This window comes from Lithobates pipiens, unplaced genomic scaffold (assembly GCF_037356315.1).
Source record: "Lithobates pipiens isolate NorthernLeopardFrog02 unplaced genomic scaffold, aLitPip1_a1.2 Scaffold_13, whole genome shotgun sequence".
Taxonomy (NCBI): domain Eukaryota; kingdom Metazoa; phylum Chordata; class Amphibia; order Anura; family Ranidae; genus Lithobates; species Lithobates pipiens.
Genome location: NW_027507718.1, coordinates 271,546,948 through 271,564,509, shown reverse-complemented (window position 1 = coordinate 271,564,509; position 17,562 = coordinate 271,546,948). Strand labels below are relative to the sequence as shown.

Below are 17,562 nucleotides of genomic sequence, written 5' to 3'. Positions count from 1 at the left end.
CAATGGTAACCCTAAGGGCCTCTTAGTAAAAGGCATCTATGTTCTTTATTTACCTACTAGAAAGGGAGACTTTGATAATATACTTCTTTGGAGGGAAAAGATGTGGACATACTATTTAGACTCCCTGGTGCCTAAACGGTTAAATACAGAATGCAGTTTGCAGCCATTTTTAGAAAAATTTATATTTGAATCATCGCAAACAATTTTGCGTTATCCCCTGCATAGGTTTCTATGTATAAAATCTATTGTGAAATGCACTCAGATAGCTACAATAGACCAAACTGGTCATTGAAATATGAAGAAGCCCTCTGTTTGCTCAATGTTGTTTTTACTTTGTATCTATTTGTTATAATGATTTCTGTGGCTTTCCTTTATAAACAATCATCGCATGTTGCAAACACAAAATGATTCTGAATGTTTTTGAAAATGGCTTTGAAAGTTGGCAGAGATGAAACCTAGTGGCAAAAGATAGTAATTGTATTACTGACGGCCTATTTATACTAGTCAGTGCTAACTCCTCCTTACTTTGAAGAAACCGAAGGCAATTGGTTGGTGAAACGTGTCAGCAGTGACGTCAGCGTGCTACAGCGGGATTGCGTGCTGTTTGACCCGAAGCTCTCTGCATACATCGGTGGTGGCATTTGGTTTGGACATTTATCAGATGATGATTGCCGATACACATAGACATGGAAAGATGTGTTATAAGTGCAATCCAAAGACAGTATAAACCGTAGCAGCTGCCTATACCTGGGTAGAGGAATATGTTTGATGGATGGAAGTGCAATACAGCGGAGATGGTGAGAGTATCATGAGCTGTTTATGATATTGTTTGGAAGTGAAAACATATCCCTTACTTCTAGTACTCCCCTGGTGACATTCATAAACTATTTGTTGACTCCTTAGAGCTATATGCACTTTATAAAAATAACCATAGAAAAGAAGCTGCTTTTTGTGCTACCAATATCAGCTGTACATTGAAATTTTGAAAGGCAGAGATCTTCATGGAAATGTAAAAAAACACTTGTTTAGTTCTTCACCCACCCAGTATACCAGATATACCATCTGCTACTGACTGAACTTGCTGGATAAATGTTCCTATGGACATTTGAGTAGCTAGTATTACTATCTTAGGTATGGTGACAGTGGTATGAGTGTGATGGATGTAGCCGCGGCCCCGTCTGTTTGTTTTTAATTGAATTGACAACGTTGTCAATGTTTTTTAAATGAGTTTGTGATGTTTGTAAAACCTCCCCTTTTCTTATGGTGTTGAATTAATTAAAGTAGTGGGTTTTTTTGTAATAAAATTGATTTTGCACTGGTCATAGTGTTCGCTGGTGACCTTCTTTTGGAGATATCTATTTTCTCCTATTTTTTTGCTCATCTTTGCCTTTGCAGGGCTGCTTGTGTTCAGCGTGCCCAGAGGAGAAGGCTGGGATTCCACCCCTGTGGTCCGAGAGGTGTCCTGAGGCATTGAAGAGCAAGCGGTATGCTCGGAATATGTAGCCATGGTAACCGCTGTCTCTGCCCCGATCGCTCCGGCCACGGCGCCATTTTGGCCATGCTGCGCAGTTGGCTGATACATGAAAGCCGTCAGTTTGCGGGAGAGCCGTTCCTCCTACCTCTTCACTGACATTCCCCTCGGGTGCTGTGGTAGTGGAGGATAAGCTCCGGGTGCTGTGGGAGACAACAGGGAGTTGGTAGATGCTCTTTGTAGCGGTCGTTGTGAGGAGTTCTGTTCATAAGCGGCCATCTCGCTCGCAAGCTGGTCACACCCCCGAGGAGATCTTTTTTGAAGGCACTGTTGCCTTTTTAAAGGGCCCCAAAAAGTTACAAACATCCCTCATCAGCTGTCAGTGCCGGGGGTTCCAAAAATGTACACTGCTTTGGTGTGGTGGTATTCATCATAATATTTTTTCTCTTTGTAGAAAAAACTGTTCTGTTAGACAAGCTAATTTTTTTTGTAAGTGGCATAAAGTCACCATTTAGATACACAACCCCAAAAGGTTGAAATGGATCATTTTCTTATGGCCAGATCTAAAATGGTTAAACATAGAAGATTTTTGGAACATGCTAGTGTAATTTTATTTTTGTTTCAATCTGTGTTTTTGGTTTAACCAACTGACTTTAACCACACACAAACACTAGATATATCACGCTGAAAAATGAGTAAATGGGTGAAAAGGGCTTTTAATAAAACCAATAGTCAATTCCCCTAAAGGCTAAAGGTACACTGTTCTTTAAACAAGACACATTTAAAATATATTCTGTAATAAATTATAGTCATTTTCATGAATTTACTTACAGTATTTATTTTATTACTTATTCTTTTTTTATTTCATTTTTTTTTACTAGATGTTCCCAGTAAAGAAGCAAGTACAATGTCAAGTGATGAAATACAAAAACCTGCAATAAATGACAAAGGTAAGCATCATCTGAATACAAGGTCATGGATTAAAAGAGAATCAGATTTTGGGTAGACTAAAGAGTCCTTCATTTGAATCTGTTATAACCCTGTCTCAAATTCATCATCTGACAGGGCTAATTTTTCAGAAAGACATTTGTTAAAGCAAATCACAGATTGACAGATATATGCTGTATGACTTTCCCTCTACTATATTCTCTGTAATAAGCTTACGTTTGAAAACTAAACTCACTTTTTAACATTTATGCTGAGGTCCTGAAGACCTACCTGTAAGACCTGATAAGAGTTTGAACTGTAATGCCCTGTACACATGGTCGGACATTCCGACCACAAAATCCAAAGGATTTTGCCCCATACTTGTCTTGCATACACACGGTTGCACAAAGTTGTTGGAAAATCTGATCGTTCTGAACGAGGTGGTGTCAAACACGTACGTCGGGACTATAAACGGGCCAGTAGACAATAGCTTTCATCTCTTAGTTTATTCTAAGCATGCGTGCCACTTTTCCGTCGGAATTGTCTACACACAATCGGAATGTATGCGATCGGATTTTGTTGTCGGAAAATTTTAGATCCTGCTCTCAAACATTGTGCATCGAAAAATCTGATAGAAAAAGTCAGATGGAGCCCACACACAATCCGATTTTCCAACAACTTGATCCGATCGCACATTTTCCGTTGGAAAGTCCGACTGAGGGCATAACTCGTTCCATCTAAAACATGAAATCTGCTTTCAGTAGAGTTTTGCAAACCAACAAACCAAAACTTCTATCAGCTGTAGTCAGTTCTATTATTTATATACCTATTTGTAACTGTTACTAGATTACATCATATCACAAAACAATTTCAGATGGAATCAAACACATTTATATGTATACAGTCATTCAAGTTGCTGCTATTCCTTCCATAGGGATGGGTAGGAATTTAGAAAGCTGCATTCTGTTTAAAGGTCATCTCTTTTTTTTTTTTTTTTCAAGAAATATTAATTTATGTACTATGAATAAAAAAAAAACTAGAGTTTAATTCCTTTCTAACGTTCAACTACAGCTCTTTTATGAAGCAAAGCATGCAGCCTTCTAGCATATGTGAACAAATTATGTTAGAAAGAAAAGTTTGTGGCATTCTTAGCTGTTTATGGTCACCATAGGTTAGATCAGCCTTTTTCAACCAGGGTGCCCAGGAACCCTGGGGTGCCTTGTGGTCTCTTCAGGGGTGCCTTGGCAAAATGGCTAAAAATGTATGAAAAATTGTATATAAGCCAGCAGATGGATCAAGTCTGCCTTTTAGTTACACAAAGCCACAGGTTTCCATTATGTATCATTACAGCATTCCAGACATTGGCCTCTCAACAACCAATGATATCATCAGTTGATGAGGAGGATGTCTGTCGCCTCCACAGCATCCTTGTTTGACCCTCCTCTGCCTCTCTCCCTCAACACGGGGCTCACATATCCTGACTTATAGAGAAAAATTGAGGGAAAAGAGAAACAATGGATTTCCAGTCAGTACCAGTGTGCAAAAGTGTATTTGATTTGGAAGAATAAATCACCTCTAAGGACTCATGTACACTACAGCTTCTAAACTTGAGTTAGGAGCTTTTGGCGTTTTTTTGCCAAAGCTTCTAAACTTAACTCTATAAAAGCCTATGTGTCCATTTACTAAAACAGTAATGTGCAAAATCTGATGCAGCTCTTCATAGAAACCAATCGGCTTCCAGGTTTTATTGTCAAAGCTTAATTGAACAAGCTGAAGTTAGAAGCTGATTGGCTACCATGCACAGCTACACCAGATTCTGAGTGCTCCGGTTTTAGTAAATCTCCCCTCATAGGCTTTTACAAGAGTTTAGAAGCTGCTGTGGTTAGGGGAGGTTCAACAAAAGAATTGCGTTCAGGAGAGGAACGTTTTGCCTGCCAGCTGGGGGAAAGCGCAAAACCATGCCTTGCCATTTTTTGTGGCTGGCGGTCAAAAGGTCAACATAGTCTGTATGTACATGAGCCCTAACATGGGTGTCCTATGTTGCTGCATTATGTAAAACTATTAGAATAGTTTTTTACATTTTAGAATGGGGTGCCTTGAGACTGTCCATAATTTTGGAGGATGCCTTGACTGAAAAAAGGTTGAGAAAAACTAGGTTAGATAATCATTATGTTTAAAGCACAAAACAAACTGACATTTTGGCAGCATTAACAAAAAAGTGATGAAAAAGAGAACCTTAAAGCTGAATCCCAAGTATGGTCATTTTGACCAATGGATTCCTGTGGAATCCCAGTGGAAGATGGAAATGTCTGTAGTAGACGCTGCTACTACAGTGATCTGCATGGCACTCTCTGATTGGAAGGCAGGGTGACATTCATTGAGAAAATGCAAAGTGTACTCTAAATGATACTTGTGCTAAGTGGGCAATCTCTTGTGCTAAGTAGGCATCTTTGATGTCCTCCCACTGACATCAAAGATGGAACATTGTTTTTTCCCACTGATGTCGGCACCTTTTCTACTCCTAAGCCCTTGTACACACGGTCGGACATTCCGATGGACAATGTCTGATAGGACCGTGTTGTCGGATAATCCGACAGTGTGTGGGCTCCATTGGACTGTTTCCGTCGGAGTATCCGACAGACCAAGTTTTCCAGCTGGGCTATAAAATCTTCCGACAACATGATCTGATCGGACTTTGTCCAATCATGTGTAGAGAATTCCGATCGGACAAAGTGCCACGCATGCTCAGATCAAATTCCTAGACCAAAGCTATTGGCTACTAGCCTGAACGTAGTCCCGTCCTAACAAAATAACGTCATCACGTTAAGTACGATCGGATTTTCTGACAACTTTGTCCGACTGTGTGTATGCAACAGTTTCAGACAAAATCCGACGGATTTGGTTGTCGGAATGTCCGACCGTGTGTACAAGGGCTAATGGCTACAGTTTGGTCCCTCTAAAGTCTGAAGGACTTCAGTAAACTGGCTCTTTGTTAAGGATGTTTGGAGGCCCCTGCTCTATAGTAAACGTGAAAAACTAAACTCACCTTTTAACATTCATGCTGAGGCCATGGAAAGCTGTAGGACCTGATAGGAGTCTGAACCCTACCTCATTCCATCCAAAACATTAAATCTGCTTTCAGTAGTGTTTTGCTAAAAAAAAAAAAACAACAGATTTATTATCAGCTGTAGTCCATTCCATGATTTATATACTTATTTGTAATTGTTCTTTACTAGATGACATCATATAAAAAAAAAATTTCAGAAGAAATAAAATAATTTATAAAGCACACAAATGATAAAACGGATACTTGTATAGGTATACAGTCAGTTAATCTGCTGCTTTTCCATCCATATAGATCACGCTGTATGATAATACATTATGTGCAGTCAGATTTTAGAAAGCTGCTTTCTTTTTAAAGGTCATCTCTTTTTTTTTTTTTTAAGAAATGCTCATTTGTGCACTATGAAAAAATAATAGTTTCATTCCTTTCTGACATTCAGCTCTAGCTTTTTGATGAAGCAAAGCATGCTGGATTATTTCTGCTACCAATACAGTAAAATACACATTCTTCATTTCTTAGGTTACAGCTACTGGGTGCTGCCTTCTAGCATGGGTGAACAGATAATAGAAAAGCTTGTAGCATTCTAAGCTGCTGTTATCACCTCAGGTTAAATAATCTATATGATTAAGCACAAGACACAATTCAATTTTGACAGTCTCTCAACTAAAAAAGTAATACAAATATATATATATATATATATATATATATATATATATATATATATATATATATATATATGTGCAAATCTCTTAATAGTGAGATCTGGGTCAGTTCTTAAGAAGTGCAGCAAAAATCTGAAAATATAGTATAGCAAGTAACTTCAGGCACCAAGAAGGCACTAAAGTATTTAGAATCCCTTGCAGCTTCCAGTGCTCTTCACATCAACAACGTGCACGTTCTTTACCTGGTAGAGAACGTAAAGCAGTGGCCGCTGCTGCTCAACATTTTTTGGGGGGGTGCAAAGAAACTGAAAAATTCTGAAAAATACTGAAAAAAAACATCAATTGCAGCCTTACTGTGCCCATCAAATACAGCCCTTGTGCCATCAATTGCAGCCACTGTGCCATCAAATGCAGCCACAGTGCCATCAAATGCAGCCACAGTACCCCATCAAATGCAGCTACTGTGCCCCATCAAATGCAGCCACTGTGCCCCATCATATACAGCCACTGTGCCCCATCAAATGCAGCCACTGTGCCTATCAAATGCAGCCACTGTGCCTATCGAATGGAGCCACTGGGCCATCAAATGCAGCCACAGTACCCCATCAAATGCAGCTACTGTGCCCCATCAAATGCAGCCACTGTGCCCCATCATATACAGCCACTGTGCCCCATCAAATGCAGCCACTGTGCCCCATCAAATGCAGCCACTGTGCCTATCAAATGCAGCCACTGTGCCTATCAAATGCAGCCACTGTGCCTATTGAATGGAGCCACTGTGCCCCATCAAATGGAGCCACTGTGCCCCATCAAATGGAGCCACTGTGTCCCATCAAATGCCGCCACTGTGCCCCATCATATGCGGCCTCACCCATGCCCATCATATGTGGCCACACTATGCCCATCATATGCGGCCACACTATGCCCATCATATGCGGCCACACTATGCCCATCATGAGGATGGAGGAAAGTCTCTAGTATATACGGGAAGGAAGGTGGGTGTATACAGCTGTATATACACCCACCATCTTCGTTCCTGTATATAGAGACCTTCCTCCATTATCACTGATTGTAGGTAGACATCATCTGTTCTGGTACTATGTATATAGCTGTATACAAGACAGATGATCTATACCTGCAGTCAGTGATGATGGAGGAAGGTCCCTATATACAGGAAGGAAGATGGTGGGTGTATATATAGCTGTATTTATCCACCTTCCTTCCCTTATATAGAGACCTTCCTCCATCACTGACTGCAGATATACATCATCTGTCCTGTATAAAGCTATATACATACATAGTAACAGGACAGATGATGTATATGTGCAGTCACAGTGATGATGGAGGAAGGTCTCCAATATACAGTCAGGATAAGATGTGGGTGTATAGCTGTATACAGTTTGACTAGAGGACGGTCAGGAAGGATCGCTAACTCTATCTCTCTCTCAGTCTCTTTGCTCCTCTAGCCACGTGATCATGCCCGGGCTCAGTCTGACTCTGCACTGGCTGCTCTGGTGGGGAGAGAAGCGGGGAAATTACTGTGTATTAATACTGTACAGCGTATGCCTATGTGGAGCGGCGGCTGTCAGTGAGTGATGGGAATCAATCTACCTAATCCATGTCTAGAGACCATCTGAGGCCCAGGGGCGGTACTGAGATGGACACATCGTAGCTAAGATTATTAGCTTGCCCATCTGTTCCATCAGGCCGTGCTCCCCGAGTGGTGTAAAACTAGAAGTGATAGTTCTATGATAAGCCCCACCTACCATCCACCGGACCCGCCAATCAGGTGCAACAGGGTGGAATGAAATAATGAATGAATGGTTGTAGAGTGGGACTGGGAGTGTTCAGGGCGAATGGCCTGTGCCCTGTTTATACTCAAAACGCCACCCAATTAAGCTTTTCTGCTGCAATCACCTGATTGATTGACCTGAATGATGCTGGTCTTCATTCAATCTGGAAGACTAAGGACATCTAGTGGTAGAAAAAAGTACTGTCATTAGAAGGCTCAGATTACAGACACAATGTACACAGCTGATCTGAGTGGCTCTGTACCTTGTGATCACTGTGGCGACCATGGTGATCACAAATGTACACACTGTTTTGTACTATTAAAGAGGAAGTAAAGGCTATTAAAAAAATGCAACCTGCAAGGCAAAGGCATAATGAGCTAGTATGCATAGCATAGTTATTATGAATAACTTACCTGAGTACGAAGCCCCCAAAGAGGTCCTCCGTCTTCATCTTCGCCGCTGCCATGTATCCCGGAGTGACTTCCGGGTCTTGCTGCTCCGGCTCTGTTTTTTGCCGGAGTCGCGATGACGTCACTCCCGCGCATGCGCATGGGAGCAGACACGAGTGGCATATCGCCGTGATCTGCAGCCTGCTCAGTGCGCCTGCGCACATGCTCCGTAGACAGCGGGGCCTGTCTTTTTGTAAATATCTCCTAAACCATATAGGTTTAGGAGATATTTCTTGGACCTACAGGTAAACCTTAATCTAGGCTTACCTATAGGTCAAAGTGGTTTGTAAGGGTTTACAACCACTTTAAGGGCCATCCCCTTCCTGTAACAACAAAGGAAGGGAGGAAGTTTAATTTATCAATGAATGAAGGGATCATTAGAAGCAGATTCATGGTTAAGGTGTTTTAATTGATTGTGGAATCTTTTTTTAAACCTTTTACCCCCACTCCCCTTTCTTCTGTACATTTAAACTCTCTGATTCAGTGTGACCTGTTTATTAAACCCTCAGTTCCCTTATTCTGCACATTAACCACCTCGTGTCCATCCTTTGACCTGACATTAACCAGTTAATTTCCTTCAGGTGTGTACTGAAACATTGTGGTCACCTGTGTTTACCTGAATTAAATGCCTGTCTTTTTTTATACTCCAAGACTCCAAAGACCACGGTGGTAGCAATTCAAGTGATGGTACGGAAAAAATGTCTGCCAAAAGTAACAAAGGTAAGCAAACATAGAGAATTAGAGAAATTATTTGTACAATTATAACAGAGCTTTGGCCCTTTTTTGGGGGGTTATGACAAATGGCCCTCCCCAAACAAGATAATGTACTAAACTTGAAGGTAAATAGAAAAAACAGAACCTTCGCTGAGTGGAAGAATGGGTTTGATAATAAAGTTGGCAGTGCCTTCACCCAGGACAAGGCCTCTGTAAACAGAGGGGATTCATTTCCTGGGAAATGAACAAGCAATCTAATCAAAATAATTGGGAGCAGAGGAACTACTGCAACCAGCATAAAACATTTACCAAGTATATAGATACACACCAGTATGGAAATAATATATATATATAAGAAAAAAACAATAGTACATACATCCAATGTACAAACAGGTATTACCAGCAAATGGCCCAATAAGAGTCCTGGTGGAATTGTGCACATATATCCAGGTATATAAACAGTATTTATTAATAGAGATACCTCCAGATGACTGTTGCAGCAAAGTTCAGTTGCAGGACCCTCTCCAAAATTAAATGTCTGCACGATGCTGGTTACCAAGAATGGGAGTAGCAAAGGTTGATTTACATAACATACTCGATATGTTTTTACCTACTTGGTAGAATAATGATATACTGTACACTGGTAGCAGAGGTAAAGCTCAGCTAGGATAAGATAAGTCCTTATTGTTCTGGTCTGATTCAACCCAAAAATCCAGTTTCCAACATGAATATCCACTGCAGCATATACATTGAATTTTTTTTTTTCTCAATAAAATAATTTCTTTACCCACATACCTTAATTTTTACATGATACATGGGTAGAAATGCTCCCCCAATTGCAAAATACTACAGTAAAAAATAAAAATACCTGGTTTTCGAGCAATAAAAAAGACAATTGCTTGCAACTAGCAACATCTTCCTTGAAATTAAAAAAGATGGAGAGCTAGAAACGCAGCTAGCGCTATGTGGAAATAGTTCCAAGGTCCAGGTGTGCCAGTAGGCAAAGTACATTTTCTGAGACCAGACCAGGGTTTAGGGCAGGGGTCTTCAAACTATGGCCCTCCAGTTGTTCAGGAACTACAATTCCCATCATGCCTAGTCATGTCTGTGAATGTCAGAGTTTCACAATGCCTCATGGGATGTGTAATTTTGCAACAGCTGGAGGGCCGTAGTTTGAGGATCCCTGGTTTAGGGGTTCTGGTCTGTATTAGTGTAGAGCTGTACCAGCTGTAGAGAGCAGAAGCGACTCTGTGGACATGGGTGAGAGAGAGAGAGAGGAGCAGCGCCACTCTGAGTGCAGTATATCATTTAAAATTCAATGTTTAATAAAAGTTAGATCAATTCCCATTTTGGTGAGATATAATTTGCATGGCATAAGTAGCTTGGGCTCCTGTAGTCCAGCTGGGCAGCGGTGGTGGTCAGCAGTTCCTGAGGCTCCGAGGCTGAAGACGGTCAAACAATAAGCACATCAGCGGTGATGGACGGGAGGTGTGGTCGAGCTCGTGTTCGGAGCATGCGTGCTCCTTCATCAGGCACTTTTGTAGCCTGCAGCCATGAACACTCTGTGTATGCATTGTGGCTGAAAAACTCCCATAGTGATACCAAGGCAGGACTACCAGATTCACTTTCTGCTCTACGCTTAGTAAAGCACAGTGCGTAATTGAAATGTATGTTCATGAAACATGGCTGCCAGACCGAGAACACATTGCAGCTGTACAGAAATTACCTGCTTCCAGAATGTGATGTTTAGCTTATAATAGCATACTTTTGTTTGTGTGGATTTCAAGTCGCCATATCTGTTGTTTGAATTGTCCAGCTTCTTATATGTCTAACTGAATAATTCTAACAAACACAAGGATTGGTCAGCTGGATCTTTAACAGACCTGGCCATACATACACTGCATCCAAAATAAACATTTCTATCGCATAAGTACGGATGGAGCCAATAATGACCACATATATTGACAGATGTGGCCATTCTACAACCTGATCTTCTATGCCATTTGATACATAATCATCATCTTTGGACCATCAATTATTGCTATTTTTGCTCGAAAGAAGGGGGAGTAAGGCCAGGAAAGAGATCAGGCCATCACCCCACATATTGAAAATGGAAAAGGAAAAAAAAAACAATCAATTATTGCTATTTTTGCTAGAAAGAAGGGGGAGTATGGCCATCAAAGAGATAAGGCCATAATCCCAGGTACTGAAAATGGAAAAGGAAAAAAAAAACCCTTAAGGCTGGGTTCACATATGAGCATGCAATGGCTCACAGCAGGAGTCCGGTTTGTCCTCGTTCACCATTTCAGGTCCAATTTCAGCCTGAATTTTTGGCTGAATTCAGACCTGAAGTGGACCAAAAGACTAACAGGGCTCCTGTGCAAATCACACTAGAGCCGCTGTGGAGATATGTGAACCGGCTCCATAGAGAGCCAGTCACAATCTCCTGCTGTGCAAATTGGATGCCAGGAAACCCACATCCAATTCGCACTAGTAGGAACCCAGCCTGAAGTTGTGAGTCAATCCATGAATAATGATTTAAATTTTGTAATGAAAGCATAAAATTTCAAGTATAACTTTTATTAACTGGTTGCCGACCGCCGGCCGTCAAATGACGGCCAGGCGGCGCACCTATTGTGGCGGGAGGCTGTCATATGACGTCCTCCCGTTTAAACAGGATCGTGCGCGCGCATCCCTGTTTCTTCGGTGGCGGCGTGTCACGGAGACACCGCTCGCCACCGAAGGGGGTGAACAGCCATTCGTTATGGCTGTTTACCACGTGATCGGCCGTGATGAAGTCACGGCCGATCACAGATGGTCACACCCCGAACGTGCACGGCGCATGCGCGCGATCGCGAGCGCACTGCGCGTGCACGTCGCTGACGGCGTGTTCCCCGGGAACACTGCTCGTCACCGACGCTGGTAAACAGCCATTGGCCGGCTGTTTACCCACGTGATCGGCTGTGATCCTTTCACAGCCGATCACTAAAATGTAAACAAACCGCGGTAACGGGATGTTACCGGGTTCTCCTCCTCACACACCGATCGTGTGCGAGGAGGAGATTGCGGTAACATCTCGTTACCGCATACAGTGTACACCAATCACACTGATTTGCCCCCCCCCCAATAAAGAGGACCTGTCACCACCCCTCATAGTACCTGTCAATCCCAGTCCATCAGAGTACCTGTCACAGTCCATCAGAGTATTTGAGTACCTGTCCCAGCCCATCTGAGTACCAGAGTACCTGTCCCAGCCCATCTGAGTACCCGAGTACCTGTCCCAGCCCATCTGAGTACCCGAGTACCTGTCCCAGCCCATCTGAGTACCCGAGTAACTGTCCCAGCCCATCAGAGTACCCGAGTACCTGTCACAGCCCATCAGAGTACCCGAGTACCTGTCCCAGCCCATCAGAGTACCCGAGTACCTGTCACAGTTCATCAGAGTACCCGAGTACCTGTCCCGGCCCATCAGAGTACCCGAGTACCTGTACCGGCCCATCTGAGTACCCGAGTACCTGTCCCGGCCCATCAGAGTACCTGTCCCGGCCCATCTGAGTACCCGAGTACCTGTCCCGGCCCATCTGAGTACCCGAGTACCTGTCCCGGCCCATCTGAGTACCCGAGTACCTGTCCCGGCCCATCTGAGTACCCGAGTACCTGTCCCGGCCCATCTGAGTACCCGAGTACCTGTCCCGGCCCATCTGAGTACCCGAGTACCTGTCCCGGCACATCAGGGTACCCGAGTACCTGTCACGGCACATCAGGGTACCCGAGTGCCTGTCACGGCCCATCAGGGTACCCGAGTACCTGTCACAGTCCATCTGAGTACCCGAGTACCTGTCACAGTCCATATGAGTACCTGTCACCGCCCTTCAGAGTACCCAAATACCAGTCACCAAACCATCAGAGTACCTGTCACCAGGCCATCAGAGTACCTGAGTACTTGTCACCAGGCCATCAGAGTACCCGAGTACCTGTCACAGTCCATTAGAGTACCGAGTACCTGTCACAGTCCATTAGAGTACCGAGTACCTGTCACAGTCCATTAGAGTACTGAGTACCTGTCACAGTCCATTAGAGTACCGAGTACCTGTCACAGTCCATCAGGGTACCCGAGTACCTGTCACAGTCCATCTGTGTACCCGAGTACCTGTCACAGTCCATCTGAGTACCCGAGTACCTGTCACAGTCCATCTGAGTACCCGAGTACCTGTCACAGTCCATCTGAGTACCCGAGTACCTGTCACAGTCCATATGAGTACCTGTCACCGCCCTTCAGAGTACCCAAATACCAGTCACCAAACCATCAGAGTACCTGTCACCAGGTCATCAGAGTACCCGAGTACCTGTCACCAGGCCATCAGAGTACCTGAGTACTTGTCACCAGGCCATCAGAGTACCCGAGTACCTGTCACCAGGCCATCAGAGTACCCGAGTACCTATCACCAGGCCATCAGAGTACCCGAGTACCTGTCACCAGGCCATCAGAGTACCCGAGTACCTGTCACCAGGCCATCAGAGTACCCGAGTACCTGTCACCAGGCCATCAGAGTACCCGAGTACCTGTCACCAGGCCATCAGAGTACCCGAGTACCTGTCACCAGGCCATCAGAGTACCCGAGTACCTGTCACCAGGCCATCAGAGTAAGCGAGTACCTGTCACCAGGCCATCAGAGTACCCGAGTACCTGTCACCAGGCCATCAGAGTACCCGAGTACCTGTCACTAGGCCATCAGAGTACCCGAGTACCTATCACCAGGCCATCAGAGTACCTGAGTACCTATCACCAGGCCATCAGAGTACCCGAGTACCTGTCACCAGGCCATCAGAGTACCCGAGTACCTGTCACCAGGCCATCAGAGTACCCGAGTACCTGTCACCAGGCCATCAGAGTACCCGAGTACCTGTCACCAGGCCATCAGAGTACCCGAGTACCTGTCACCAGGCCATCAGAGTACCCGAGTACCTGTCACCAGGCCATCAGAGTACCCGAGTACCTGTCACCAGGCCATCAGAGTACCCGAGTACCTGTCACCAGGCCATCAGAGTACCCGAGTACCTATCTCCAGCCCATCAGAGTACCCGAGTACCTATTTGCAGCCCATGTCTCATAGAATATACGTTGGGGTGTTTGCTTTCCAAAATGGGGTCATTTTGTGGGTAATTTCACTGTCCTGGTGGTCCAGGACCTTCAAAAGTGTGATGGGTAGGAATGAAATGAGATGTGTCATTTATGCTCCTAGAATGCCTGAACGTACTACTTCAATGTTCGGCCTCTCTATGTGGCCAGGCTGTGTAAAAGTCCTACACATGTGGTATCGCCATACTCGGGAGGAGTAGCAGAATGTATTTTGGGGTGTAATTTTTGCTATATACATGCTATGTGTTAGAAATATCTTATAAATTGACAATTTTGTGTAAAAAAAAATGCGTTTTAATTTTTTTCCACACATTCCAAAAACTTCTGGAAAAAAATGAACCGTTCAAAAGACTAAGAAAAAGAAAGAAAAAGAAGAGAACTGCGCAATCCCTAATACTTCTATTAGGATGTAAACCACTCTACCTTAAAGAAGTGTATCTTGTGATCTATTATTCTAACACACCAAACTAATGACTAAATAAACCATAAGGCATTACTTATAACTAAATACAGTAAACATATATATTGCCCCTCATAGGTTATGAACCAAAAGGAAAAAATGTACAATTCTAAGTCAGCGATTCAAAAACAAGAAACATATAAAGTAGAATCAAACAGTACTGAAAATGTATGTGATAACATAAAGTCCATTAAAAGTCCAACTGGAGAAACACCCTGTGTAGAAGGGATCTATTCAATCGTAAAACTTTTCAATCAACGTGAAGTAAAACCAGGTGCACCTCCACCAGACAAGTAAATAATAGCCCCTTACCAGACGTCCCGGTAGGGAGCGCTTAATCACAAAATGGGTCTGAAGATGGATCAAACTTGAGCCCTCCAAATGGAACACTTTTACGTAGGACAGGTTAGGAGATACGCCAGTCATAAACCATCCAGCAGGGGAAAACGCTGTTTGAAGCGGGACTCAGATGTGTAGCATTGTAGGATCAAGGAAGGTTCACCATAGGGAGGAAAAGATGCTCCAAATAGTGTAAAATCATTTATTAAAACAAAAATATAAAACAAGAGATGCACTTACAAACATGAAAGAACATCGGGCATATCATCAAACTGGGCAAGCGTCGGCCGATCGCGAACACCAATCGATATCCCTTCTGGTACCAGTTCACATGAGGCAAGTCAGCGTGTCACGCCACCCAACGCGTTTCGTGAAAAATTCACGTCGTCTGGGGTATGGGTGACACGCCATATTGCCTCCATTATATAGTGAATGTTGGAACAAGCCATCTCCTCCGTTGTGTGAGAGCCTGTTTCACTTCCGGGATCAAAGGACCAGGCCTCACTCTCATATCCAATAGAGTGAGAGCCTGTTTCACTTCCGGGATCAAAGGACCAGGCCTCAGTCTCATATCCAATAGAGTGTGAGCCTATTTCACTTCCGGGATCAAAGAACCAGGCCTCACTCTCATATCCAATAGAGTGCAAGGTCAGGGAGCCAAGGCGGCGGAAATGATCCATGCAATCACCCGCCCCTGCCTGTTTACGACTGTAAAACGACGCTCCTTACAACGGCGTGACAACACGCCGTACGTAACGAGCGGATGACGCCACCTCGTACGTCACGAGCGGATGACAACACGTCGTACGTAGCGAGCGGATGGACGGCGCACATCACCCACTACAAGGAAGTATGTGCGCTCCATCTGATGCCAAGTCTCGCTTTCAATACAATGTACGTAACGAGCGGATGACAGCACACCGTACGTAGCGGGCGGATGGGCGGCGCACATCACCCCCTGCAGGGAAGTGTGTGCGTTTCATCTGGTGCCATGTCTCGCTTTCAATACAGTGTAGTCGTGGCTCCAGACCTCCATAGCAAATAAATCTTCCTCCATATCACGAAGGAGGAAGAATAAAGAATTATATATATATATACCTCAAATAAAATTAAATTAAAAAGGGAGGAGGGGACTAGTCCAACCACAAAATTAAAAATTATTAACTAACACTTAATAATCAAAAATGGATAAAACATACAAGGCACTTTGTAATACATGGCTAACTCAATATGTGGTTAAACACTTCATAATATTAAGATAGCGGTATTAACTAAGCTACAAAGTTCACCCACAGCAAAAAGTGAAAGGGGCATACACAACTGTATTATGTAGAACTCAATACATTATGAGAAAAAAGATATTTCTCTCTCAAAATGGAAAGAATGGGAGCTTACAAGAAAAACCATCAAACGCTACATTGAGGTAGAAAAATCCACAAATATCCAGATCCCACAATGTCTGATGGAAAAAGTCATAAATGCTTTACGTCTGTGCCAAGAACACTGGCAGGAACAACACGTTAAGCATTATTAATAAACGCATTAACGTCTGTATCTGTGTTCATACCGTAAGGGGTGTAAGTTTTTAGTCTATGGATCCACGACATCTCCAGCCGTGAGATGTCTCTGACCAGAGCTCCCCCCCTCCAGTGGGGTTTGTACTTATCAATCCCCATGTACAAGGTGTTAGACGGATCTCTTCCATGTTTCTCGTCATAATGTCTAGAAAGGGGATGTTTGTCAAAACCCCGTTTAATGTTGGCGATATGCTCATTCAATCTGACCTTGAGGGCTCTCTTAGTTCTCCCCACGTACTGAAGCCCACAAGGACATTGGATGAGATAAACCACTGCTTCTGACGAGCATGTGATGAACGGCTCCACTGTATACCTTCTCTGGGTGCTGGTGGAGACGAATTCAAGGATTTTAGAATTTTTGTTCTTATTGTAGGAGCACACCTGACAATTCCTACACCTATAGAACCCTTTGAGGTTCTGAAAGAAGCATCTGTCCTTCACAGGGGGGTTCTGTACACTAGGAGCAATCATATTGTCTAGTGAAGAGACTCCTTTAAAAATTACTCTAGGGACTTCCGGTAGGATAGTTCCAAGAGTTTGGTCATTGGTCAAAATATGCCAGTGTCTACGGATCAGCTGTTTAACCTTCTGATGTTGCATCGAGAAGGTAGTAACGAAGGGTAATAAAGACTGATTGGCATCGGCCTCACTCTCCCTATCTGCCAGCAAGGTAGATCTGTCTCTCTCCCGTGCTTTTGTATAAGCCTCGGTCAACAGGTCTGCCGCGTAGCCTTTCTCCGAAAACCGCTGAGATAGTAACTTGGCTTGCTCATCAAACTTGTTGGTATCAGAACAGTTTCTCCTTATGCGTAGGTACTGCCCCAAAGGGACTGACCTTATCCAGGAGTCCAAGTGACAGCTGCCCATAGGAATATAGGAATTCCTATCTGTGGATTTGAAGAAGGTGGAGGTAACAAAACTCTCACTATTAACCTTGATGTTTAAATCTAGAAAGTTCACACCTTC

The 17,562-nt window shown here is 43.5% G+C and overlaps 1 protein-coding gene across 1 annotated transcript in view; it reads left to right on the top strand.

The window, feature by feature from the left end:
- EMCN (endomucin) overlaps positions 1-17,562 on the top strand; it is a 214,634-nt gene that overhangs the window by 164,453 nt on the left and 32,619 nt on the right. Inside the window, exons 10-11 of the mRNA XM_077476623.1 lie at positions 2,353-2,421; positions 9,018-9,086. Coding sequence (XP_077332749.1) covers positions 2,353-2,421; positions 9,018-9,086 — 138 coding nt within the window. The remainder of the gene's footprint in view (positions 1-2,352; positions 2,422-9,017; positions 9,087-17,562) is intronic.